Genomic DNA, 13,985 nt, shown 5'->3' on the forward strand with positions numbered 1-13,985 from the left:
ATGGAGTTCCAATCCTGCTGAGGCTTCATCTTTGACTAAGTGTGTATTGCAGTCACACATCTGTTGAAACCTGAATGGCTGACAACTAATAATTATCCCCACCAAATTACCAGCAGTCAGCCAGCTTGATTTAACCCAGTCTCACCAAAGCTACATGCAATTTCAGTACCATATTGAATTAAACTGTATTTCAATTTGTTTTGTCATTTGTCCCTCATTCTCGCTGTATCTCCTCCAGTTCGTTAAGCCCCAAATAGACTTAATACACCTGAATTTGATATGGATTACCATTTCCATTTTTACACCTTTGGTTACGATGCAGTTGACAACTAAAGGTCCTGATCTTTGCTTTCCCTCTCATACTTTCTGCCTCTTCATCTACTCACTTAAGGTCCTACATGAACCTCGATAATTTGACCAATTTTTTATCCTCATTCTGTTATATCCGTCTTTGACTCAGTCTCGAGGTTTTATTGGATTGGTCTTCTGAGAAGTGGCCTGGTGCAAATTTTCTACAATGAAAGGACTCTGTCAGAGTATTTTTTTAATTTGTTTTCATTGAGACAGAAGGAGATTGACTTGATATCAGAAAGCAGAATACTCTGAAATAAGTATAAGATGAAAGGAAAAAGTATTTTTTTAAAGCAGTTTGTATTGGCAAACAAACATTATACAGTAGTTGTAATCGGAAGGTCTGTGAGAGTAGTTAATGGGAACAGTGGTCTTGTTTTGAATTTCAGTTTTCTTTTTCCAATGCTTTGAAGCTAAAGTCCCATTTCCTTAACCCCTCCCGATATCTTGCCCCCTCCACAACCTCTATATTATGAGACTTCATGTCCAAGTTACAGTTCTGGATAGGAGCCTTATACTCTAAATGCTTTAAATGTCCACAGAGCACACATTTAAATTGAAAAACTAATTTTAAACTTGTACCTCTAATGATTGAACTCCCCCCTCCCCCAGCTAGCAGACTGTCAGAGATGGGCTCGGCTGTAGTTGCCTTTTATTTAGGATAATTGTTGATAAATACTGCATGAAACAATGTCATCACTTAAGTAGTGTTAGTCCAGAATTACTTCTCTTCACTAATAGATGGGAGCCATAGCAAAGACATCTTCTTCTTTTGACCCATTCATGCAACTAGACTTTGCAGTTGGCATCACTTTCAAGATGGTACTGTGAAGACAGTCAGCACAGTTGTGATCAACATTAATGCTGATAAACATTTGTGATTTATTTCAATGTGCTAATAGATACATTTCAGATGCACAGTGTGCTCTCCACTCCTGCTGATTCATCTGACAGACACAAAGAGATCAGGGAAAGGTTTATTTTGAGTGTGCTGCAATGATCTGCCCATGCCATTGCACAACTAGCTAAGAAACAAACTGATTTTTAAAAGCAGATGTGTGTAGAGCAAGTCAGAAGGTGCTACAGGTAATTACAATTTGAAATATAGTGCTTGGGGAGAAATGGAATGAAGAAAGGATTTGGGATTGTACCAAACGTTTGTCTGGACCTATCTTTACAGGCCACTTGCTGTGTAGTATTCTTGCCACGCCAATGAGTAAACTCATTATGGCAAATAGAATGAGGCTCTGTCAGCTAGATATATTTCCTTCTGTTCTTTATGAATTAAATAAGTCTACTTCTCAGAAAGAACATAGATGCACGTTACAAATTTGTCTGTTAATCACAGTCAGGACATATGTGCACACATACATGTGTCAGGACATGTGGCTTGAGGACCTCTATGGATTATAGGAGCGCAAAAAGAGATAGAAACAAATTATAAAATAAAGAGCACCACCTCAAAGTAATCAGAAGCAAGCTTACCTCAATCATCAAAGTTGAAAAATACTGTTTTATACACCTTAGTGCAACAGGCATCAATCCACTAGAGCTAAGTGAAAATTTAAAAAACATGAAGGCCTAAAGATTCAAATGCATTACAGTTTTATCTCACACTATACAGATGAAAATATATCTTTAACTGAATGGAATACAGTTGCCTGATTCAGAAATGGGTCAGGCACTTCCAATCACAAATCTTTTCTTCTGCTCATAAACCATGTTCAGTGTCAGGTGAATGGTGTTGTTTCTTGTGCAATATGCCTATGGAGTATTGTTAGTGTAATTAACGTACATGGATCTAAAGACCACCAATTGTTGGGAATTCAGTCATTAGGTTGTTTTAATGCATTGCCTGAGATGCAGTAGTGTAACTTAAAGGAGTCTCCCTGAGCAGGACTGAACTTGGTTCTGGAAAACCCACAGGTGGATCTTTTAGTTAATTTCTTTCCTACATTCATTTAGTCCAAAATCATGGCCCCACCCCTTTGCTTCACTGATTCCCCGTCTCCCAAAGCTCACAACCCTTCTCCAACCCCATCCACCTCACCAACCAATTCCCCCAGATCCCAAGCCCCAGTCACCCCAACCAGCCCTAAAAATCCACCAGCTGACTACCAATTACAGATCCCCACTCCCCAAGTGTCAATAATGTGCTGCTGAGCGCAATCATATATCTCTGATACCAGTCCTTGGAACTCTTGCCCTCAGTTTCTTTTGCCATGAACCCTGTCAGACATTGCTATGGACTTTCTTGTTTCTCTTCCCACACTGGCAAACTACAAAGAAGAATTCTGTCTGTTGTTTAAAGCTAATTAGTAGTGTCTGATATTTGGGCCCTAGCAGATGATGAAGGGTTTCTAGGTCAATGAATGTGTTTTAGGAAAATGTAAATCTCCTCTGGTGTGTAGGGAATGCTGATACTCTTCCTTCCTGTTTCTAGTCAAAAAAAGCTTCTGGCTTCTATCTGTTGTGCCTTTGTTCCATTCCTTTTCCACTTGACTCACAGTACGCTTCTGTCAGTCTTCTCATGTTTCCTGTGTATCCTCCAAACCTTCAGAAAATAAAAGAAAAGAAACCATTGTATAAGATAGTTTACCCAGCATTAACTAAAATTCTCTTTCATTGAATCCTTCTTTTTGCTCAGAAAGTCAAAGTGGGACAAGAACCTCAGGTAAATAATGTAGACCTGGTACATTCCTTGCCTGTTTACCAACTAAAATTAGGTGATAGTTTTTATTAAATATTTCAAGGGCTAGTGGGACATCGGCATGTTGCTACATTGGTTATAGAGAGACATTGCACTCTTTGATGAAGGTGGCTATCATAGTTTGTTTTGCTACTTTCTTCTGTTGCTGCTTCTTCTATGTGTGAGACTCTAAAGTCCTTTACCTCCTTGCTTGCTGTCATATTTGGATCACAATGTCCTCAATGATCTAAAAACTTAAATCAGTGATGCAACAATTATTACAACAAGTGGTTAGCAGCCTATGTTATTTTATTGCTTATTGAAACTTAAATTTCAGTTGGCCAACAGCTGAGTGATAGCCAATGAAGCACTTGTGTGATTTCAAAATTCTTGCTTAGATCCAGTCCTATGCAATATAGAGAAAATACAGTGGCATATGATGATTTTGCAAAATAAACTAAACCGATGTATCATACATAAATAAACCCAGCCAAAGCATTATTTATTATTACTAATTATTAATTGGATACAGTGTTTCTTAGTTATACCACAAGATATTGTAAACTGAGTACCCAAAATGATTGAACTTGGCTATTTTGGCCCAAAATCATTTATGTTTTGGATTCTGTAGTACCAACCCTTTGCAGATACGGTGCTTGAACAGATGGGCAAACATCGCGTGCGTGTTCAATGGCACTGTTTCCATCCTGCCATGCTAATTATTTTTGAGTTGTTGAGCTCTAAAATCAAAGGTAGATGTTCAGATATAAAATAAATTTCCTTACACATGCTTTTCTCATGATTTAGTCAACAGGGTAATGAGTTGGTTATCAAGTATTCCAAAGAAGATTTCCATTGACTGAGATTGGGAATATAGGGGATGCAGTGATCGGAGAGTTCAGTGCAATTTTAAGTGTAACTTTCTGCCACTAACCCCTGCAACTTAACACATTTGTGAATAATTTAAAAACTTCAAAGGAGAATGTTGTAAATATTTATTTATTTGGTGTAAAAGATTCCATACAGGATCATAGGATGCAAAGATACTCTACTATCTACTAGATCTACTATCTACTATCTAAAGATACTCTACTATCTAAAGATCTACTATCTTCCAAACAGCATTTATGGTCTTGGCAAGTGTGAGTACATGAAAAAACCATTCACCTTTGGTACGTAACAAATGCAGAAACAGTCAATACATATCCAAGCTTTCATTTTCTAATTAGTGGAGCTTAATCTACTTACAAGACTTTACACTTTATTATATACTTAGATATATGACTAAATCTAACCATAATTTAAAGGCATTATCCATTACCTCAGTAGCAGCTACCAGTATCATTTTGATTGTATCTCATCTGCTTTTACTCAACTCATAGCCTTCACAACAGAGTTGTAAATTTGCAGTTTGAAGCCTCTAACCAGATTTGAACTACAATTATCATATTACAAAGTGATGGACTAAATGGCAGCTGTACCCTTTACATACGGTATTGAAGTCGTCTGCCACTCTCAAGTATAAATAAAGAATCATGGCACGGTTCGAAAAAGAACATGTCCTCCCAATATTTATCACTCAGTCAACATCTCTAAAACAGACCAAGATCATTACTATGGTTTTTCTGTGTGATCACACTGTGTCTAAATTGTTGCCTTGTCTCTTCCATGACAATAGCACCCATACTTCTAGAGTACCATAAAATGGTTTAGGAAAAGTTATGAAAGGTGTGTTATAAATGCAAGTTCTTCTTTCTTTTCTCACTTCATATTAACTGGCTAGTGAGCTGGGAAACACTTGCCACCATGAACTCAATCTTCTGCCAAGTTCTTGTGCTGTTTCGGGTTCTGAGGCAAGAGAAGTTTATGTAAATATAGAAAGCAATTGCCGCGGCATTTGCAGAGCTTCTTGGCACTGCTGCTAAGTGGTCGGGTCTCCAACTTGAATAAGCCCTGCATGGAATGGAAATGGTTTTAAACCAGGAGGCTAACATAGTATATTAAGTGGAAGATGCCATCATTTCTTTCATTTGTTAGATATCTGGAAGACTCAGGCGGTGGGAATATGAAGGTTAATTAAAGTGAAAAGATGGAGGTATTGCATATGAACTACTGTACAGGGTGCTGAGATAGAAGGAAGGGTGTGAGTTGTCCTCATGGGTGATCACAAAGCACCACTATTAGAAGGTCGTACAACTGGAGTCATCATTCTGGGATCAAGAACTTTTAAACGAGTTGGGAATGGATATAATAATGCATTAATATCTTGTCATTAATATTGGCACATGGCCAAGTGGTTAAGGCATCGGTCTAGTGATCTGAAGGTTACTGGGTCGAGCCTCAGCTGAGGCAGCGTGTTGTGTCCTTGAGCAAGGCACTTAACCACACATTGTTCTGTGACGACACGGGTACCAAGCTGTATCGGCCCTAGTGCCCTTCCCTTGGACGACATCGGTGGCATGGTGAGGGGAAACTTGCAGCATGGGCAACTGCATGTCTTCCATACGACCTTGCCCAGGCCTGTGCCCTGGAAACATTCCAAGGTGCAAATCCATGGTCTCACGAGACCAGCGGATGCCTATAAATAAATAAATATTATAACTGGATACTTTTCGTTCAGTCACAGTTTTGCTCTGAGAAGATAATACTAAAACTCTGATACACAATGTTTCTAGCACATATCTAGAAGTATATGACAGATTACAAAAGTCAGCAAGAACCATTTATGATGAAGAAAGTAACTGTGAAATGATAGTAATGCAATGTTTAGCAGAGTGCTTCACAGTACAGGCAAACTGGGTTCAACTTCCGCTGTTACCTGGAGGAGTTTGTACATTCTCCCCAAAACCATGCAGGTTTCCTCTGGGTGATCCGGTTTCCTCCCACAGTCCAAAAACCCATGGTTGGTAGGTTAATTGGTCATTGTAAATTGTCCTGTGATTTGACTAGGATTAAATTAACGGATTGCTGGGCAACACAGCTTGAAGGGCCAGAATGGTCTATTCCATGGCGTATCTCAATAAAATAAAATGATCTATCTCACTTTCTTACAAGATGTTCTTTTTTATCACCTGGAATCTTGCCGAAGTGACAACTAAGCCATTTGCCTTAGCACAGTAGGTAGCACCACGTCCAGCGTGGGGTTCTAACATTTTCTTTATGCTGCATGAGCTCCTCACTATAACCATGCTGTAATAATTGTTGCACGGCTGAAATTAAAAATCAATTTCAAAAATTACAATCAAATGACTACTTATCTTTTTAAAAGAAAATTCCCTGTAATTGAGGTAAGGATCATAATCTTTTATTTATTTATTACAATTTCTTTCTGCAATTCTTTGTCTGTGGTTCACTGACAGTGATGGGAATGTACCTAAATCTTGCAAAACTTTGCATTCGTAACTTAAATCTCTGCTTCACTCTCACTCAAGGGAGATGTCTCAAAGTCAGACTCAGAAGCTGACTTTTATTGTCAGAGCTTGGATGATGAAAGTGGAAGCAAGAAGGATATTCCAACTACTGCATGTAAGTTCAGCTGCTGAATAAATTATAGTTCACAGTAGAAAATTTTGTGTATCCTTTAGAGTAAACCATGCATCTTCTATGCAAATTAACATTATTAATAGCACAGCCATTTTAAAACCTTTGAAACATCTACGTTGATATATTTTATTTGTAAGGACCATAAGTTTTCAATCCCAGAAACTTAGGTCCCTTGATCTCAGAAATTTTGGATGAGGCTTTCATTTTGATATTTCCAGTAAAAATATTTTATGATCGTGCTTATAATTCTGATAATGAATACAAATTCCTTTGATTTGCTTATGTTCTTGCCTGCTCAAATTTCCTTTTTTTCCCATACTTATTGTCCTACGGAAAGCAATGCCATTTTTAGCCCCTCTGACATGCCCAGACCTACACTCCAAAGTTTTCTGACAGCCAGGTCAATGCAACATCGAGTTCAAGTTTACTGGCATTCAACTATACACATGTCTACAGCTAAACAAAATGTTTCTCTGGGACCAAGGTGCAAAACATAACACACATATCACATACAACACATAGAACAGTATTAACAGATTATAAAATATGTTTTTTCACCACTCTAATGGATCACTGCCTAGGATGATTTCTGGGAAACCCCTAGGCAGCAGAGGAAATTGACACAAAAACAGCTGACAGAGAAGTACAAGCCATTATCCAATTTCATGTTGGATAAGGTCAAAATCTCAGTAATTCAATATAGGAACATTTCCCCCTTCACCAACTGCTGACTAGTTACATTTTCATATGGTAAGTCTCAGCATCTAGTGCTGGTTTGGTTAGGTAGGATAGAGACAATAAAGAAAATCATGGGTGCTTTGGTAGTAATACTCATCCCATTAATAGTGGATATACGAAAAATCACAAAGTACTCATACTCTCTTGATATTATTGCACATGGCATCTTCTCACAGGTAGCATGAAGATGCCAATTTGGTTGGAAAGACCTGCCTCACACCACTTTACCACTATTGGCTGCCCCATTTATTCATCCTTCCCATAATCAATCAGAATGCAAACAGCCTCTTCATTATTTAAGTGGATAATTCTTGCCTCTCAGTCAAACAATTTTTTCACTGTAGTTTTATATCTAATAGCACCTCAGAAAAGCCTGGTGTTTTGATTTTTCACATGGAGTCTGCTCATCGCTGTGTCTTGGAGATTAGAATGTCAGTGAGTTGGCAGTATGAGTGAAATGTGCTGGAAAGGTATCCCTTAAAACCTGGTGAAATAATAATCTCAACTCTTTGCTTGTGACCAAATATGTTTGAAAGGACTATAACTGGGTGAGTGAAATGATAGGAATCAGAATTAGATTTGTTATCACTGACTTACACGAGGTGAAATTTATTGTTTTGCAAGGAGCCGTACCATGCGAAGAGATACCTGTAGTTACTAAAATTGCAAAATAAGAATAAAGAAGAATAATAAGGCAGTTTTCATGGAATCATAAAATTAGGACTGGATGCCTTGAATATTATTTTTTCTCTTTACAACAGTGATGGCAGCAAATGGTCATTTGGATGTGAAAACCAGTCTGACCCCACCACTCATCATCCACACCAATGCAACACCAATGCCAACACCAAAGGGGATGCAATGCAGTGACTCTGTACATATGTACACTGATTCCCGCAGAGGGAGCAATGTGTCAGTCGATCCCAATTATTACGACCAAAAATCACCGGTAAGATCAACTGTATTTCTTCAGAACAAGTATGGCTTTTCCTTTTCATCACATTAGAAGCACTGCATAAAAATGTGGAATATAATTAATAGAAACAAGTATAGGCATTTCAACCCCTGCTCTGCTATTCTTTTACTTCAGTGCCACTTTCCTGCATTAACCCCATATTCCTTGATTCCCATTATATGCTTATTGGTCTTTGTGTTGAATATACTCAAGTACAATTTTTCTGCCTTATTTCTACATCACTTTAGTTCTTATTATGTAAAAGTCAATCTGTCTCAGTTTTGAATATAATCAGAGCCTCAACAATCCACTGGGTCAAGAATTCATTCTATGTTAAAGAGTTTCCCTTCATCTCCATCTGGAATATTTCAGTCTGTGACTCCTGGTTCTACCCAGAAGAATCATCAACCCTGCAATCTACCCGGTCAAGTTAAAATCTTGAATGTTTCAACACAATTATCTCTCATTTTGCTCTACTTAAGAGAGCTCAGTCTAGTTAATCTCTCATTATTTTATGAACAAGCTATTCTGGTAATCAAAGTGGGGATATTTTGATTGTCTATGCTAACATATTGCAACTGGCATATTTTCAGTTGCAGCATAAAGGATAATTTTTATCTTCCTTTTCTCCCTAGTGGGGGCATCATGCTTCCAAGTTATTTAGAATTCAGTAGAAATGTATAGCAGACTGTACACTTCCAGCTGACTGTACAGTTCCAACTAAATGGTGCTCAATCCCATTTCCCAATTCTTGATGCTTAGTTTTGCAAGTTATAGCACTTCAAATTCCCATCCCAGCACTTATTTTAAATATGATGAGGGTTTTTATTTTTTCCACAATGAACTCCAGGTTCCTACAATCCTGTGAAAATAAAAGTTCCTCATCTAATCCTTCTACAATTACTTTCACTCCATTCTTCTTGGCTTTTGAACTATCTGCTATGGGAATTAAGTCTCTTTTTAGTTTATGCATGGCCAGTAAAGGAAAACATACCTCAAAATAAGGAGTACCATGATTCTAAGGCTTTGGAACTAAGAGATTTGAAGATTGGGTGTAAAAACAGAAGATCACCAATTATCTTGTCTAAAGGTGGGACAAGTTTGAAGGGCCAAAATGCCTACTCTATGTTTCAATTTATTACAGCAATTTCAAAGTTTTATGCCTTATAACCAACCTCTTGACTTAACTGCTTACCTTAAGGATTTGAGGACATACTGTACACAGAATTGAACTTCATTTCCCACAAAGCAGTCTAAATGATGTTTATTTTCCTTCTTCTCCAACCCTTGACCATTCCCACCCATCTGGCTTCACATATCATCTTCCAGCTAGCGTGTGTTTTTGCAAATAAAATGAAGCGAGGTGTTTTGTTTAATACGACCCGGAACACATTTTCTTGAACTCTAAAACCTACACACAAAAGCGCGCTAAAAAAATCTTTACGTAATAACATCACATCAGACCAGCCTCTTCAAGTGAAACCCCAACTCATTGTCGGTGGTTGTGAATTATGTCGATTTCTCCCAATTACATTACCCTACATAGGCCCACGCAGAATTTCATAAACCGGCATTGTGAGCCTGTCTGGAGCTTGGACGAGCTGCCCAGCTCGGGTCCAATGTCCCTTGGTTGGAGGATCAGCTGGTGCCTCTAGCACGTCCATTATCATCTCATGTTGTGGTGCCAGGGGCAAGGCAGTGGAATACTCCAAATCTTGATAGGCCGGTATAAGGCGATCGACCAAAATACATTCAGACTTACCCCCCTTATCTTTGATAAAAGTCTTTTCTCCCCGATCCAAAACGCCGAACAGTCCACCATAAGGGGGTCTAAGGGGTTGTTGGTGTGCATCACGGTGGATGAAAACAAACAAGACGGAGTGGAAGTCAACAGGAACCCAAGAGTGTCCCATAAGTCTGGATCCAGTTGCCGTTGGCAGCCTCCAGTGAGGCTTTCTTCGCTCTTTGCCTTCCCATCAATAGACGATATTGGTAACACTCGCTTGAGCACCGTGTCACACAGGAAGTGTCGCCCTGAAACGGTGTCCATAATGAACAGGAGATGACCCTGGCAGCTGGAACCCACACGGTTCGCAGAATTCTGATATCCCAATGCATTGGCACTGTCGAAGCTGCAAGGCCGTTGGCACTTCCTAGCGTTCGTACCAAAGCGAGCGTGGTAAAAACACAGGCCCGGCGTCGTCTGTTTTGCAGCCACAGGCATCCTTATGTTGGAGGCCTTGTTGACTGGGGTTATTGAGGTAGAGAAAGGAGGAGGAACGATGCACCGCTGCCGAGCTGAGCGTGGACTATCAGCCATTTTAGCAAGCTCCATATAGTCCATCATGGGTGCATTAGCAAAGGCTAAAAGAACTGGATCAGGAATTTGCTGCAAGAAGAGTTCTTTAAAAATAAAACAAGGATGGTGATTTCCCAGGAGACAGCTTGTCGTCCATTAGCATCGACGAAGCCGGGTAAGAAGCGCGAGAGTTTCAAAGCAACTGCATTGGCCAACATGTTCAATAATTAGGGAATCGTCCTAGAGCATCGGGGTCACCAATATATGTTTACGGAAATAAAATTAAGTGGGATATTTTATGTTTAATAAAATCCGTAACGCATTTTAATGAACTCTAAAATCTCAACACAAAAGCGCGCTAAAAGAACTTTACGCCATCACGTCAGACCGGCCTCTTAAAGTGAAACCACAACTCAATGTCAGTGGTTGTGAATTATGTACATTTCTTCCAATTAGGTTACCCTACATTAGGCTCCTTCCCCTTCCCCGCCTTATTATTCTGTCATCTTCCTCCTTTCTTCTAAGTCCTAAAGAAGGGTCTCAGCCCAAAACGTCGGACTGTTTGTTCATTTCCACAGATGCTGCCTGACCTGCTGAATTCCGCCAGCGTTTTGTGTGTGTTGCTTTGGATTTCCACCATCTGCAGAATTTCTCATGTTTACAGTTTATTTTGCCTGGAGGGAGGGTATTATTTTTACTTCAGGGTAAGGTGGACAAGGTTTCAAGTTGCACCTCAGAGACCTGAGCACAAATTCTAATTTGCTGCGCTGTTGAAAGAGCCATCTTTTGGATCCAGTGATAAAGCAGATGTTTCATCTCAGCACTGAAGTAGATTCGTTGGCAGTATTTAGAAGGAAAGCAAGAGTGGCTCGCTCCACCATCCTGTCCAAAATTTATCTCCACAGCATATTACAGAGCAATTGCCATATGCAAATAAGGTGATGTATTCCCTTGTGTGTTCTACAGTAATTACACTTAAAAAGAGTACTTCATTATGCAAAAAGGGCTTTGGAATTTCCTGAAGTTGTGAGAAGTATGATATAAGTGCAAGGTTCTGAACACATTTTTCCCTCAGGCCTTCCAGGCACAGGGAAAAAATGCAATAAATGAAACATTTCTGTATGAGTGTGAGTGAAGAACAAGGATATGCCATTTAGACCGTCTGATATGCTCTGTTATTGAACAAGATCATGACTGATCTTGTACAGTATTTTGACACAATTTTTTTAGCCCTACTTCTATCTCCTTTTAATCCTCTAATATGCAGAAATCAATCAATCTCAGTTTTGACTAAGTTTCCACAGGCCCTCAAGATACATAGCCCCAAAGTTTGCAATCCTTCAACTGAAGAATTTTCACCTCAATTGATTAATGTCATGAAATACTCTATTCATTGAAAGTGCTTATCTTTGCCTTGATACAAGTCCCTTGCTGACCACAAGGTTCTCAGTATCTTTCTGTTTTGGTTCTGAATGTGGGTAAGGGTCACGAGTTTTCTGATCCTGTGTTTCTTCACCTTCAGACAAGTGCGCGTAGCTCTCCCTACGCTCCTTGGAGCACGGCCAGCAGCTGGAACAGCCGCCGCTCAAGCTGGAACAGCCTCGGCCGAGCTCAAAGCCTGAAGCGTAAGCACCAGTCTGGTGAGCGAAAGTCCCTCCTCTCGGGTGACGGCAAAGAGAGTTCGGAAGAAGGCGATGGATCGGAGGATGAGAGAGCCAGTCGAGCAGGTAGTGGGAGGGGGCCAGCCCCTCAGCGCGTGGACTCTCTGGAGATAAAGGGTTCTTTCGATATTCCTGAAACCCTGCAGGTACCCAGTCTTCACAGGTCCTCCACCATCCACAGCAGCAGGGCCCCACCACTGGACTGCCAGGACTGTAATGGTAAGATGTCCCCAGCCTCCATGGTACGCCAGTTCCACGTGGATGAGCAGAGAGCTGAGTTTGAGAATACTGAAGATGATATTGATCTGGTGAGTGATGCCAGTGACTTAACTGTACAACAGTGATACATATTTGAATATTTTTCACAGGGATGAGCTGCACTTGGTGCAAATGGAGGGAATGGAAATCTTATTACACTGACCTCTCTAGAGATGTCATCAACAAATCCCCTTTCTTCAGGAGAAGACAGATCAGATCCTGAGAACCAAGTATCCTCCTTCTACCAGAATTTCTTTATATCTTCCTGTGTCTCTTTCAGTTTTTTCTTCCTCCTTTTTTTCTGTGTTCATCTTCCTCACCCTCTCGTTGTGTATCACTCCCACTCCCATCCTCATAATGGTTCACATTGACCCATAGCCTAACTAAATAAAACAACCCACATTTTGAAGGGGAATTGTCAGCAGTTCTGTGTATTATGGATAGCTGGGAGTCACTACGTTTGAGGTTTCTGCAAATGAATTTGCTGACAGCAGTTCAATTCCTCTTAAGACCATAAGACAGAAGAGCAGAATAGGCCATTCAGCCCATTAAATCTGCTCTGCCATTTGACTATGGCTGATTTATTTTTCTTCTCAATCCCATTATCCAGCCTTCTCTCCATAATCTTTGAGGTCCTTACTAATTAAGTATATATCAACCTCCTTTTTAAATATACCCAGTGATTTGGCTTCCACAGCCATCTGTGGCAATGAATTCCACAGATTCGCAATCCCTGGCTAAAAAATTCTTCCTCATCTCTGTTCTAAAGGGATGTCCTTCTATTCTGAAGCTGCTTCAATAACCTACTGATGTTCAGTAGGTTTAAATGCAGGATTCACTCTCTCCCCCCTCCCCCATTCTTCTAAACTCCAGTGAGTACCGGCCCAGAGCCATCAAACACTTCCAAGACCCTAAGACTTTGCACTTCCCATTTCTGAATTCACTCCCCACTTAGCACATAGTCATTTGTCACTTAGCACTACGTTGTAATGGTTAAAAATGGCAAAAGATTTCCTTCTGTTTCCAACATAAGGGACAAGAAGGAGATTATTTTAATTGCTTAAGTTTAAGTATTTTTGATTTGGTTTTAATATTATCACACAAAATAGTGTTATAATATAATTTAATAGTTGTTGAATGATTCTGAATATCAGACTCATATATATACCTCTTGACAGTTTGCTTCACACAGCAGCAATAATTTGCCATCTGTTAGTTTCTTTGTGGTCTCAGATATTGTGCTTGCTCCTTGTGATGCCATCAAGGGTAGACCACAGTAAACATTTATCTGAAATGTAGCAGATGAATATTGCTTGAACAATCAAGTCGCTCCGATAGTTTCTAACTCAAACATATTAAACTTAAAGTAAATTTGTTGTGTTCATATCAATATTTCAAGTTGTCTGTACTTCACCAACAGCTGCATCAGTTTTATCAAACCTGGAATCATTTTGCTCTACTTTATAGATGTTGCTTATTCAGGAACTTGGA

General features: G+C 39.6%; 1 protein-coding gene across 3 annotated transcripts in view; it reads left to right on the forward strand.

Moving 5' to 3' along the window:
* The window catches only part of cacna1g (calcium channel, voltage-dependent, T type, alpha 1G subunit), a 363,171-nt gene that overhangs the window by 171,555 nt on the left and 177,631 nt on the right, over nucleotides 1-13,985 (forward strand). For all 3 annotated transcript variants that reach the window (XM_063074200.1, XM_063074202.1, XM_063074201.1), the window contains exons 14-16: nucleotides 6,472-6,565; nucleotides 8,083-8,270; nucleotides 12,098-12,544. In XM_063074200.1, coding sequence (XP_062930270.1) covers nucleotides 6,472-6,565; nucleotides 8,083-8,270; nucleotides 12,098-12,544 — 729 coding nt within the window. The remainder of the gene's footprint in view (nucleotides 1-6,471; nucleotides 6,566-8,082; nucleotides 8,271-12,097; nucleotides 12,545-13,985) is intronic.

This window comes from Mobula hypostoma, chromosome 22 (genome assembly GCF_963921235.1).
Source record: "Mobula hypostoma chromosome 22, sMobHyp1.1, whole genome shotgun sequence".
Lineage (NCBI taxonomy): Eukaryota > Metazoa > Chordata > Chondrichthyes > Myliobatiformes > Myliobatidae > Mobula > Mobula hypostoma.